This window comes from Acanthochromis polyacanthus, chromosome 23 (genome assembly GCF_021347895.1).
Source record: "Acanthochromis polyacanthus isolate Apoly-LR-REF ecotype Palm Island chromosome 23, KAUST_Apoly_ChrSc, whole genome shotgun sequence".
Lineage (NCBI taxonomy): Eukaryota > Metazoa > Chordata > Actinopteri > Pomacentridae > Acanthochromis > Acanthochromis polyacanthus.
The window spans coordinates 12394161-12408607 of NC_067135.1; the positions used below are offsets into that span (position 1 = coordinate 12394161).

At 36.1% G+C, this 14447-nt stretch overlaps 1 protein-coding gene across 1 annotated transcript in view; it reads right to left on the reverse strand.

The window, feature by feature from the left end:
• Positions 1–10831, reverse strand: part of sh3gl2b (SH3 domain containing GRB2 like 2b, endophilin A1) — a 37154-nt gene extending 26323 nt beyond the window's left edge. Inside the window, exon 1 of the mRNA XM_022191627.2 lies at positions 10567–10831. Coding sequence (XP_022047319.1) covers positions 10567–10611 — 45 coding nt within the window. The 5' untranslated portion in view covers positions 10612–10831. The remainder of the gene's footprint in view (positions 1–10566) is intronic.
• Between the last annotated feature and the right edge of the window lie 3616 nt (positions 10832–14447).

Consider the following 14447-nt stretch of genomic DNA (forward strand, 5'->3'; position numbering starts at 1 on the left):
ATTCCTGCAACTGACAGTCACGTAATAAAAATTCAGAGAGTTTTCAGATGAACTGCAGGCTGTGTTCCCACAGAGTAAAATGAAACAAACTGGATGTAGCAAGAAAATTCAAATTTTAAATATTTTTTTTGCATGAATGCATTTCAGAAAGTCAAACTAAAACAAAAAGCAAAACAAAAATGGTTGCAAATATTTATAAGAATAATATAAAGCAGGAAAAATGCATAATAATATAAGAAATTAAAAACCAACCAACTCAACATTAAAATGATTAATAATTATTACTATTTAAAATTATAAATATTTTTCGTTACTATACTAACAGCTGGTCTCATATTTAATTTTCTGATTCCACATTATTTTCTCTATTTCAGAAACGTCGCTCACTTTTGAATTCCAGTTTTTAGAATGAGAAACCTATTTTAGAAACTATCCACACAGCTCAAACATGACTTCAACCGGTCAGCCGTCCGACACTCGACTTCTTTCAGACCACGAGAAGCTTTTTGTGGCCTGCAGGGTCTGGATTGATGGACCAATAAAGGAGCTCTGCAAACTGCCACAGAGCGCCGCCTTAATATAGACACTGACTCTGAATTGTGTTTTGTGTTGAGAACATGATGGAGGGATCGAGAAAATGGAAGAGATGGAGGAGAGAACGACTGACGGAGCTCAGCAGTATGTTAAGTTTGTTTTTAAGATGAGCTAAAGGCATCACAAGCAAAGCAAATGTGCAGGAAAGAAAACTGAAAAGCTTTAAATAAACCCTCAAATGCAAAAATTGGGTTATTAATGATGTTTTTCTTGCGTGTGATTCAAGGGTCGTGACAATGTGACGAACAAATGAGAACAAACTTTCCAGTAACATGATGCTGCAGCACCTGGGCGACAGGTTTAGTGCAGAACTGCATTTGATTTAGTGGCAGCAGCTCTACAGATGAACACAAACCTGAGAAAACAGATCATTTTAAGCGCAATCGGAGCATGAAGTTCACATCTTTGTCAAAATATGTCTAGTTGGCGTCCAAAGAGAAGTCAGAACTGGTGATGAATGTCAAATAGTTCCTCAGCTGTCTCGACTCTGCTGCTGCAAACGCCGGAGTAGTTTTCCAGGATAAATCTGCAGAAGCCAGAAGATCTCACAACGTCTCCAGGAAATAAAAGCTGATGGAGGCTCTAATTGTTTTGTAGGTATCAGTTTATGAGAAGTTACAGCAACATAAGACAGTACGAACATGAGTCGTAATCATCCAGGAAGTGAAAACTGAACTTTAAACTGATGTCTATACATGTTTATAAAATCTTATAAATGACAAAAAACTATATTTCTTGTTAATAATCCACTCTGAAAAGGCCAGAAGCAGCTTTTCCTGAGTTCATTCTGCAGCCCAACCTGCTGTGTATAAATAAAAAGAGGACTGTGGCCGTAACTCCTCATCTGCGGATCGATTTTCTGGCTCCAGAAGATAAATAGTCCACAATCACTGCAACCACAGTCGGACACAAACACACTCCAACCTCTCGGATACATTTCGAGCCGAGCGGAGCATCGGCGTGTCAACATGTCAGTTCAGCTGTATGCTGAGCGCTGGGACCAAGTTCATTAAGATGCAGAACAAGCAGACATCTTTTTAGAGCTTAAAAACAGCCGTAAATAACCTTCACTTCAAGGCTTTTTCTGCAGGAAAACACTCCGCCGTGTCCAACAATCAGCCCTGAACTCATGAAAATGAAGCCGAACGATAAAAAGTGGTCGTATTTGTCGTCTCTGGCTACATTATATTTACTGATTTAGTTAAAGTGGAGCCGATTTTATGGTGATTTGATGCAAGAAAGACGATAAAAACGGTCAAAGTTGTATTGACGTTGAGGCTGTATTGACTGAGAAACACTCAATAAAATCTTTCCACCTTAAGAGTTGCCTTAAAAGCTACAAGGTTCAACATGAATTATTAATGTTTGATAATAAAGTTTTGGCTCAAGCATCTACGCTTTGCTTCAATTTTTTTCTATCATAAATAATCAATATTTAAAATGATATCTGAGAATTTCTAGCTTAATATAATGAATATTTTCAGAGATAAATTAGTTTTAAAAGTCACCCATCGACCCGTTTTCTGCAGGCTTTCGTGCACGTTGAAATGTGTGGATGTTTAAACAACAGTATCTCCGGAAATATTAAAGATAAAAAAACGGAAATTTTCACAGTTTTTTCTCATCAAATCAATCATCAAATAATTTCTGATTGTAGATAAGTTGAAATATGAAAATGAAAGTCTCATTTTAGAGCTCATATTAACAAAAAAATCTAAACAGTCAAGGAACATGACTTCCTATTTTTTTTCAATCCTTAACATACATAATATCAGATTTAAATAAGAAATAATTTGTGCCAATAAAAATTTTCTTTTTTATTCAACAGGTGTTTAAAAAAAGAAATTGCTAAATAATTTTCCCGTCCCCATTTAAATTATTACTTTTTTCTGTGATCTTGCCAGATATTATCAGTAATTACAAAAAACATGGAAAATTAAAAAAATAAAAAATAATTCAGTTCTGAATTTTCGTAATATTCCTGTCGAATAATGACCATTGCTCAAAAGGAATAAAAGAAGAAGTTAATTTAATTGAACAAAAAAAAGGGGAAATCTGTACAATAGCAGCAAATTTGAAGAAATTCTGACAAAATAATGTAATTTTTTAAAACTTAGCACACGTATTAATGTGCTATAAATTCTACGGATCATATCGATGACGGCGACGTTCATCATTTTCCAGCTTTCTCTGGTTTTAAATTAAAGTCGTGAGGAGGTGACAGGTGAAGCCGCAGTAGAGAGATTCTTCTGCTTCTCCCTGAAGGTCGATCAATTATTGGACCGACCAATCAGAACGCAGCCTCAGTGTGTGTGTGTGTTCACTTCCTGTTCACACTTGTGTGGTTGTCACAGCAACAGCAGAGAGAGGATCAGGAAGCAACAACAAGCCTTGATTTTCTCATTATTTACACGTTTTTTTTTCGCTCCTTATTCAATATTTCTGCACCAATCCTCCTTCTTCTCTGCACTTTCCTCCTCTTTTATTCTCTCTGATGTCCTTCGCAGACAGAAAACATCAAATAATTAAGAGCTCGCAGGGTAAATTCAGCTTCATGCGTCTCAAGAGAAATGTGATAATAAAAGATAAATATGAACTTCAGCTTTAAAGCTAAGAAAGATAAAAATATCTATAGTGTAACAACAGCTGCCAGTATGACTGCATGTGAATTTAAAGGATGAAACACTGTTATTCGGAAATGTTGCATAAATCCATAAAAATTATACAGAATGTGTTTGCAGCTCATTACTTTGTCCTGCAGCTCTCTGAGATCAAGTTACCAGTCATGACTAAATTGTGATTGAATAATCAGGAACCAGTCAGGAACAAGACAATATTTAAATGACGAAGCATAGATTTTTACTGGTCTAGACCCATAAATATGTCCATTAAAGTGGACACAGGGTCTGAAGGGGTTAATTTTTTTGGCATTTTCCTTTTTTTCCCCTTTAATGTGCTTACAGTGATTTGACCAGATTCATTCAATAATTTTACAAAACAGGGAAGATCTGGAAATTATCAGCAATCGTTTACATATTTTAACTTTTTTTAATTTCATTTTTTGCAGTGTATCCGTCTTTTCGCAACTGCTTTGCCTCCTTTCCTGTCTCCTCTTTAATCCGTCTCTCTTTGATGTTTGCACACTGATCTCTGCTCCCTCTCATGTTTTATTCAGCCGGTCCGACCGGCGGTGTCCCATTTCCTGCCCTCCTTGGCGGCCATCTTGGTTGGTGGCGCATTGACTTGGCTTCGTTCTGCCACCACTAGCTTATTCTGCTCTGGTTTTATTATCCATCTGCTAAAGTCCAGGAGAGCCACATGTCTGAAACACACATGAGCGCTCTCTCATGCTGCGATGTGTCCTAGATTCAAGCCTCAGCTGACTGGAAGTTCATATTTAAGTTTTAATGCGCCTCGAACCTGATTGGCTGAACACAAGGAGTCAGAACTGGAAAGCTTGAAAGCTCACTCACTCCGATTGCCCTGGAGAAAATGAAAAAGAAAACCAGGTTTCCTCTCATTAAAATGTAAAAACGGAGCTTTCACCCCAAATAATTGTGATTTTAATATGAACAATCTGATTTAGACTCAGATTCATCTTTGTATTTTCACCTTTTCTCATTAAATATCTTACATCTGCACTAAATCAGTTTTTTTTTCAGGTTTCTTTAAAGAGGTTTTAGGAAAATTACAAGAGGAAAATGCTAACAAACTGAGAATAATAATTTCTAAAAATCTAACAAATTCAATTTATTTATTTTTAATATTTTTATCAATAATAAAATGCCCAGCTAAATATGCTAAAGTGTAAAATTACGCAGTTTTTATTAGAATTAAATCTTTAAAATATTATTATTTGCAAATATTTACTGTCATTTTAAAGATAAATTATGTAAATTAAGGACTAAAAAATTGATATTTTACAGATTTGCAATTATTTCCATAGTTTTTACTGAGTTTTTTTCAATATTGAAGTATTGCACAGTTTTGTAAAACTTGTTTTAATGTGTTTTCTGTCACCTTTGCTGCTGATTTTCATCACTTTTAAGACAGCTTTTTGTCTTTACAGCTGTGATTCAGCGTTGTGTTATCTGAAGTGACGCTGAGGACTCGACCTGCTCACGGTTACATAACTGCACTGAAGCTGTAATTAATAAAGTGGCTGCTGATCGACGCTGACATTGATCCTGTTGATGCAGCTGATCAATAAACTATAAACAGCTGGAAGCAACAAACTGAAACTGCTATTGTGATGAAACCAGATTAAAGAAACGATCCATCGATCAATACATCAACTCACCAGTCAACAATCCAATACGATCAATGCAAAATTAAGACACTGATCTCAAACATCATCTTTAAGTAAACCGATAAAAATCACTAAATGTGTCACTTTATCGGAAACGACAGAAGATTTATTTTTGTTTTGATGGAAAAGGTTAGTTTTTTTAAAGAGTTCAGTAACCAAGCGGTCAAATCTTAGTGTATTTGCTTTTTCCACATCGCATCACAAGGCTATACAGTGTAAAAAAATAAAATAAAATAAAAAATAAAAAAACAACTATCAGATGAGGAAAAAACTGGTGAAAATGTGGTTCTGGAGTGCTGACAATTATGTTAAAAATAATGAAATGCTGCAACGTTTAATAACTGACAAACAAATACAACAATCATAACTGAATCAAATTATTATTTTTTAATTATTATTACAAATAAAACTATCAGATTTTCTCATGGATTTAAATACAGAAAAACTTTGCAGCTAAAAAAAAATTTGTAAAAGAGAGTTTTGATGTGAATGTTTTTACAGTCACCATGTATTTTTTTTTCTGTGGTTTTACTAGATATTATCTGTAATTTAACAAAAACAAGGAATAATATCTGAAATGATGCTCCAAAAATGACTCACCATTTCCAGTTTAATTAGTGCTGATTTTCCTAAAACCTTTTAGACGGGTCAGAAACAGAAACAAACATGATTTAGTGCGAATGTAAGACACGCAAAGATGAATCTGAGGATCTGAACCGGATCGTTCAAATCAAAACTTTCAAAAAAAGCTCCTTTTTCTTTTTTTTAGCGACTGACAGCATCACTGGAGTGAGACGGAGACTTCTCATCAAACCTAATTTCACAATAAAACGCTGCATCTGTGAACGTGCAGCGTTCAGACTTTGATTTTTACACCTGCTTTCCGTTGTGTTGCTGCATTTAATCCCATGTAATTCAGACTCAGCCTGTTGCTCTCCTCCTGCTGTGTGAACGTCTGAATTAAACATGTGGATGGAGCAGATCACAGCAGGCTGATCAGCTGCTTCAGGTTTCACTCCGATCTCTGCTGGTTTCCAGAGCTACGGCTCGCTGACGTCTCTCTCCACTAACGTCCGCCGTTGATTCACGCGTCTATTTCTGGCCTCGCTGTCGACGTCTCACCTCCAGCACGTTTTTAATCGACACCTCCTGCTCTGCGCGATGCAAATCTGCCGTTTTTAGACCGAAAGAGGCTGAACCGGAAGCTGATCGACATCCTAAACAATCCGTCACAACGTCCCTGAATTACTACGAGCACAAACGCTGCAGTTTATTGTGACTCAGACGCCAACCTGCTGCACAAAATGTTCCCTGAAGCATCAGCGATGGAACACAGCAAATTATGAGCCTTTTTCTTGAAATGAAACTCCACGAGGCATTTTAAAAGATTTACATCCAGGCAAACTATAACTAGTGGTGCTTTTAGTCTTTTCATTGGATTTGCTTCAAAGAATAGAAATAAAAATATTTTAAGTTTCTGATATTTCAGTCCCTTGATGTGGATATTTTTTTCCCCATTTTCAGCTAACAAATAACAAATATCTGTAAAATAAAAACGTTTGCTGATTTGAATGCAATTAAACAGTGAAGTTTTATGTTTTTTAAATATTGATTTTGATGTGGATGTTATTGATAATTTTGTCTTGTTTTATTAATATATAAATATATTTTATTTTGAATGTCTAAACTACTATTTTTTATTGTGACTTATATCATAATAAAACAGGGAAAACTTGGCAAACAACTAATGAATAAATAAAAATCAATAAAAAAATGAAAAATCTTTGTTGATTTTGTTGATTTAAATACAATAAAATTGTCATTTTATGGTCAAAAGTTGTAAATGAACAGATTACGGTTTGTACAAATGAAAGAAAAAAACGATTATTGATTAGGACATTATTGATTTCGCAACACATTATTTGTAATTTAACAAAACAGGAAAATCTATACCATTAAATAACAATATTCACCATTTTTCCCCATTCTAAATATCCAGATTTTGAAATAACAGTTAATATCTGCAAAATAATGTTTTGCTGATTTGTATAACATAATGTAATTTTACAGTTACATGTTGTAAAAGAAAAAAAATACTTTTTTATACATAATTTTGATGTGAACAGTAGATATTTCTTGTTTTAATACGTTTTTTTCCTGTGATTTTAATGGATGTCATCTGCCATTTACCAAAGCAGGGAAATTCTAGAAATATCCCAAAAAAAATAAAATAAAATATAGTCTTTAATGCATGTAATCTTCTGCCAAATAGCAACAAATATCTGTAAGATAATAATATTTTTGCTGATTTAAATACAGTAAAACATTAGTTGTCACAGATGAGTTGCACCAAAGACCTCAAAGTTTTTAGATTTTCACTGAATCTGGTTTGAACAAATAGTTTATTTCTGGTGATTTTTAAACCAATATTGAGTGAATTTGATGAAATATCGCAACTTTAAGCTCACATTTGGTGAATTTTTCCCCATCAAATGACAGATGAGTAGTTCAAAGGCTGTCGGAAAGTTAAAAATGTGTTGACTTTTTCTCTTAACAATGTCCAGCTCTGATAAATGGTGTAATTTTGGAGATTTGTTTCACATCAACATGTCTTTACAACCCGCTAGCAGCTTTGGGTTTTGAAAGTTCACGTCTATGTTAGATGTAAAAGGACAGAACTTGAATTTAAAGTTTAATTTGTATCATTGTTTTTGCACGAATATTCAGAAAACAAGCCAAAAATCAGCCACTCCTGCAGTATTTTTAGCTTTGGGACATATCTTTGTCTTGTCCTTCACGAATTAAATCCACCATAAATTAGAAAGAGTCAAATAAAACCAGTTTGATCCGAATAACGCCTCAGAAAAAAGCTGCTCTGGGCCACTTTGTTTGCCTTTTTTCTTACTTCTCTGCCCTCTGGATCCTTCAGAACGTTCTCCGTCTCTGTTGCTGTACTTTCAGTTTTTTATTTGCTGCTGTGTTCTGCTGCAGTGACCCAGTTTCCCCCTCAGGGATCAATAATCTCTGTTTATCAGCAGCGCTTCATCGGACGAACACTAATAAAACAACATGCAGGAATTTGTCCCGATGACAGACCAGACAGAAGAAATGGATTCTTTCACGTTCGTCTTTTTGACATTCTGGTTCCTCCTCCTGCTGTTTCTGTCAGTGTTGGATACTTTTACACTTTTTAATGGCATTAGTGATGCACTCAGGGTCCGATTACTGTGTGACAGTGTGAAATAAATAACATTTTCATTGATTTGGATGCTCTGAGGTTTGATTTTAACAGCTGCTGGAGGCCAAAGAGGCAACTGAAGCTTCACAGTTTTGCAGAGTTGTGCAGAAATAGTCGTTTTTTGGTTTTTTACCAAATTTACTCAGCACAAATGTTTTACTCTTGGCAAGAGACATGTGAAATAAAGTGATTTTGATGAAATATTACAAGTTTAAGCTAAGATTTGGTTAAGCTCAAAATATACAAGCAGTTCAAGGACAGTTGGAAAGTTAAAAATTTGACTTTTTTTTTCCGTTTTACACTTTCTCACTCTGATAAACCATGTAATTTAAAAAAAATCTTCTAAAGACAACATATTTTACATACATGCTGGTGGGCCTTGAGGTTAAAGTATTATTTGAATAGCTTTTAATGCAAATATTGCACAAGAACATCTGAAATATATCAAAACCAGCCAAAAAAATAAATTAAAAAAACAGCCACTGCAGCAGTATTTTTTAAGGGACTGTTGATCACAGCGGAGTCACTCAAATTCTCACAGATTCATCGAGAAATGCTGATTTTTTTGTTTTTTAAAGGATCTATTTTACTCATACATTTTATCTTTGGTTAATTTTTAAATGACACACATGGAATTAAGTGTTTTTAATGAAACAGATGTGCAGTTCAAGGACAGTCGGAAAGTTTACATAGTTTCTCACTCTGATAAACTGTGTAATTTTTGCCCTTTTGAAAAAGACAGAATATCTCTCAAACGTGCCAGTGGGCCTTCAGGTTGAGAGTTTAATATCTAAGATGGATACACAGGGACAGGACTTGAATTTAAAACATTATTTGTACGGTTTGTACTTGAACATTGCATGAAAAAGCCTGAAACGTACCAAAACCAGCCAAAAAACAGTCACTGCAGCAGTATTTTTTCAATTTAATTTCCTGGTCTAACAGCAGGGATGATGGAGGGATGAAGGAGGAGTGATAAGTGTGTGAATTAGAGATGATGAAGGACGAAGAAATGAAGCACTGATGGAGGGATGAAGGAGGGAAGATGGAGGAGTGATGAGGGATAAAAATGGAATGATGAAGGGATGAAGAAGGAACGACGGAGGGAAGATGAAGGGAACATGAAAGGATGATGAGGATGACAGATGAAAGGATGAACGAGACATGATGAAGAGATGATGGAGGAAGGATGAAAGGATGAAGAAGGGATGATTAAAGGGTGATGGACATGATGATGAAAGGATGAAAGGGGGAAGATGAAGGGAAAATGGAAGGATGATGGAGAGTTGATGAAGAGATCATGGAGGGATGACAAAGGAGGACAGATGAAAGGATGAAGGAGAGATGATGGAATGAGGATGAAGGAGTGAGGATGAAGAAATGAAGGAGGGATGGCAGAGGAAGGATGAAAGGATGACGAAGGGATAAATGAGAGATGATGAAAGGATGAAGAAATGAAGCAATGAAGCATCGATGAAGGGATGAAAAAGGAACGAAGCAGGGAAAATGAAAGGCTGATGAAGGGATGAATGACGGATGATTAAAGGATGATGGAGAAATGAAGGCGTGATGGAACAAGGATGAAGGAATGAGGATGAAGAAATGAAAGAGGGATGACGGAGGAAGGATGAAGGAGGGATGATGAAGACATGATTGAACAAGGATGAAGGAGTGAGGATGAAACAGTAAAGGAGGGAGGATGAAGAAATGAACAAAGGATGAAGGTAGGATGATGGAAGAAGGATGAAAGGATGAAGGAGGAATGATTAAAGGATGATGGATGAAAGGATGAGAGAGGGATGAAGGGATGATGATGAAAGGATGAATGAAGGAAGAAGAGGTGGTGAAGGAAGTACAAATGAAAGGATGAATGAGAGACGAAGGAGAGATGATGAATGACAGGATGGAAGGCTGATGGAGGGATGGATGAAAGGATGAAAGAGGGAATTCCCTGTTGCGTGGCAGCAGCCAATCAGCGCTGCGGATACATACACCAGCGTTACGTAATATTACATCCAGACGTGCGTGTGTTCACGGGGGTTTTTCCTGCTTTAAACACACACACTCCCCAAACATCGCGAGAAAACGCTAAATATTTAACCATAAATCTCGTTTATGTTGGAGGAAAAGAGAATCTCTAATAACTGTCTCTATTTTAATTTAAAAAACGGAATTAAAAACAAATTTTTCTTACTTGGATCAACAAATAAACGTATCAAATCCCTTTAAATGTGAATTCAGAGCTTTAAAAGCACCAAAAAGATTAAATGAATGCAGAAATTAAACGCTTTTTCAAAATAATATCAGAAAACGACGCAAATTTTATCTTAATTAATGTAACAGGTTCCTGCAAAAAAGAAGAAAAAAAGAAAAAAAGAAGATTATAAGGTGTGTGTGCGGGTATCAAACGGAATAAACATCTTACCTGAGTGGCTTTATGGAACTGCTTTTTCAACCCCGCGACAGACATCACTTCGGAGAGGTTGGGAAATATAAATGAGGCTGATTAGAATTTAAATAAAAATAATGTTTCTGATTCAAGCAGGATGAAGAAAACCCGGAGCTAGCTAAAGGACAAAAAGATAAACGGTAAATCCTCCGGTAACGTCCGTTTATTTTGGTGGAAACAGGAGTCGATGATCGTCAGACCAAACCCAGCTGGATCTATTTTCAGTCTGAGGGATGAGGAAGAGGAGGAGGAGGAGGAAGAGGGCGGAGATCGTCTAATGAAGAGATGCATCACTTCAGAGGGAAACAAGTGCAGAGAAGCAACAAAAATAAGCAAAACTCTTGCATTTAAACACACATTGAGCTGAAATGACACAGTGAAATATTGTATCTCCATGAGCTTCATCCGAGTCACCAGCCTCAGAAATCACAAGTTAACAGTAGCTCAGATTAGAGTCCAGATAAATGTTACACAGATGTCTAGCAGCAGACACATCTTGACATGAACTATTGAGAGGAGACTGAACCAATCAGGCCTTTATAGTCGAATAGCTGCTAAGAAACCACAACTAAGGGGGGAAAAACAGGCAGAAGAGATTTGTTTAGGCCAAGAAACACAAGGAATGGACCTTAGACCAGTGGAAATCTGTGCTCTGGTCTGATGAGTCCAAATCTGAGATCTTTGGTTCCACCCGCTGTGTCTTTGTGCAACACAGAAAAGGTGAACAGAATTTCCTACGATGAAGCATTGAGGAGGAAGTGTGATGGTGTGGAGGTGCTTTGCAGGTGACACTGTTGGGGATTTTTTCTAAACTGAAGGAACACTGAACCAGCATGGCTACCACAGCATCCTGCAGCGACATGCCATCCCATCCAGTTTGTGTTTCGTTGGACCATCATTTATTTATCTTTCCGGTATAGACGATCTTCGGCAGGGAGGGAGTCTCACGTTCTTCTGTGACGTCAGCGCGCCGCCCTCCGCCGCCCACGAGCCTCCCCGCGTCGAGCACGAGACGTGAGTCCGTGCGGGGGTCCGCGGGGCCGCTCGCGCTGCTTCCACAGAACAACAACAATAATCACATCAGCGGCACGTGACCGCGGCGCCACCTGACAGGTGAAGGTGAGCAGCGGACCGGAAGCTGCGGAGCTTCAGCACCACGGACAGCGCGGTGCGTTCAGAGCCGCTGGGACGATTCAGCTTCAGGTCCAGCGTCTGACAAGCTGCAAACGTGTGTTCAAAGTACACTGTAAAAGAAAACTAAAATCTGTTAAAAATGTGGTAAATATCTGCCAGCAAGATAACCAGAAAAAATAAATCAATAAAAATATGAAACTGTGAAATGTTGGAACAATACTACTACTACTACTACTACTACTACTACTACTACTACTACTACTACTACTAATAATAATAATAATAATAATATATCCAAAGTTTATTTTCATTTTTAAACATGTACATAAAAAGATTTCTGTGATTTTGCTCCTTATGTGCAATTTAACAAAACAGGATACACCTGTAAAATAACAGCAAAAAAATTATCTATCATTTTTCAATCTAATATTCAGATATTTAAGGTGGGATAATGCAACATTTCTGTAGAATTTACACAAAATTGTAAAAACAGAAAAAAACAATCATTAACTCTGGTCTGTTTTCCAATAATACACAGTGAATACTTAATATATATATAGTAATTTTGCTAGATATTATCTGTAATTTAACTAAACATTTGTTGAACAGTCGTCTGTATGCACAAATGACAATAAACAAACTTGACAATCTTATAAAATGTAATAAATTGTGACCTAAAATGTCCTGTTCATAATGTATACACCTCAAAACAATAACACTGTAATGACAATACTAGCATTTTAGCCTTTTAACACATTTTCTACAGTAGATTTCACTTCACAAACTGAAAATATGAGCCTGACAAATATAACTTTATTCTTTAAATATAACTTTATTCTATAACACAACATCAAAATTAAACAAAAAATTACTTCATGTAAAAGCAAGAGAATGTTATTTTGATAATTACATTTACATAGATGCAGTAAAATAAGCCACATTTTAAATGAAGAGAAGACAAATCATGATGAGACACAGTAACTGGCAGCTAAAAACACATTGAGAAAACTAAGTTCAAAATACGAATCTTCAGATTTTATTTACTGATATTTAATGACACAAAGCAATGCTTCAAAAAAATGCAACATCCAGCTGTGCCTCATTTACTCTCCTATAAATGTAAATAATACAGCGAAAGTGCATCAGTTTATAGTTAACAGCATTTATTTCACAACAACACTTCTGGTTTGTAATTTAAAAAAAAAAACTGCACCAGATGTCCATCGTGTGGTTTTATGTGCTGAAAACTAAAACATTAAACTGTTTGTCCTTTTGAAAGACAGTAAGAGTGACTGCAAAGCTAAAGGTTTTTCTGTGAATGGAGGAAGCAAAATAATGACAACTTTACTCTGTTATTTTTTGAAATCCCAGTGATAATTCCCAGTTGACCTGAAGGCACCATCAAAGGAGCAGATTGTGAGGGTTTGTCGCCACCTACTGGTTTAATAAAGTTTCACACAACTTGTTTTATGACATTCTATTTGTTTAACATTATGAACATTTATATTTATGCACGTCAGGGAGTACCCCTGCGACAGACTGGCGACCTGTCCAGGGTGTTCCCTGCCTACGCCCAAATCAGCTGGGATAGGCTCCAGCACCCCCCGCAACCCTAGTGAGGATAAAGAGGTGTATGGAGAACGGATGGATGTCAGGGAGTCATAGAGCTAGTTTATTTTTGTGTGTTTGTGTATTTGCCTTTTATTTTTACTTAATGTTATTGGATAAAATAAATATAAATGTATGTCCGTCTCCAGAGTTGTTTGCGTGTATCGCCTCTTTCCAACCTTTCAGATTGTGCTGTTTGAGATCTCAACACCACAAATAATACCACAAACATCCTTACATGATTCCATTATTATTTTACCTGATAATTACACAATTTGTCCAAATGCAAGCTGTTAAGGAATTAATTCCAGGCTTCTTCATGGAACAGGTATTCAGAACTTCATCGACATAGACCGTCAAACATTAACCAACATTTTCCAGGAACTCACAGAATATTTCACTTCCATGTACAGTGGCACATCTCATTCAGAACTTTATTTATCCCCGAAGGGAAATTCAACATCACATTTTATCATACTAACCAGAGAAAACCTACTTTCCCCTTTCTTGATTTTTGTCCTAATTTTACATCAGTAAAATATGTAGTGACATTTTTTAATAATTTTTTTTTAACAACAGCTGTACACACAAAAATGGGAAAAAGCTTTACTTTCCATTACAAAACTCAGTGTAAAGCCCCCTTTTGAATAAATTAAAAGAAAAAAACAGTGCTTTTGCTCTCCGGTCTTTTTATTTTGTTGATATTGTGAAAGTACCATCTGGTCGTACATTCTGGGAAAGTTTGTGAAACTTTTGCTGAGCTAACAGCCCCCAGCAGACCCTGAAAATAATGAAAGTGAATGTTGCAGTTCCTCGTGTGTTTAAATGTATCACTGTCAATACAGCAACAAATCTGTTTTTTCATTTCTGAAGTAATCACACTGTATATAACTATCTGGTTTAGTGCTGGGTGGACCAGCAATGACTTTATGTTCAGTTAACTTGGTGATTATTTTTTATGTTTTAGTTGATAAAAGGTCAGAGAGAAACGCAAGACCCAAAGTCCAGAGTGACGCCTTCAAATGACACATTTTACCTGATCTACAAAGATATTTAACTCATTAAAACTTCATAAAAGACTCAGTGCTCTTATAAAACTGTTGTCACAAAGGTTG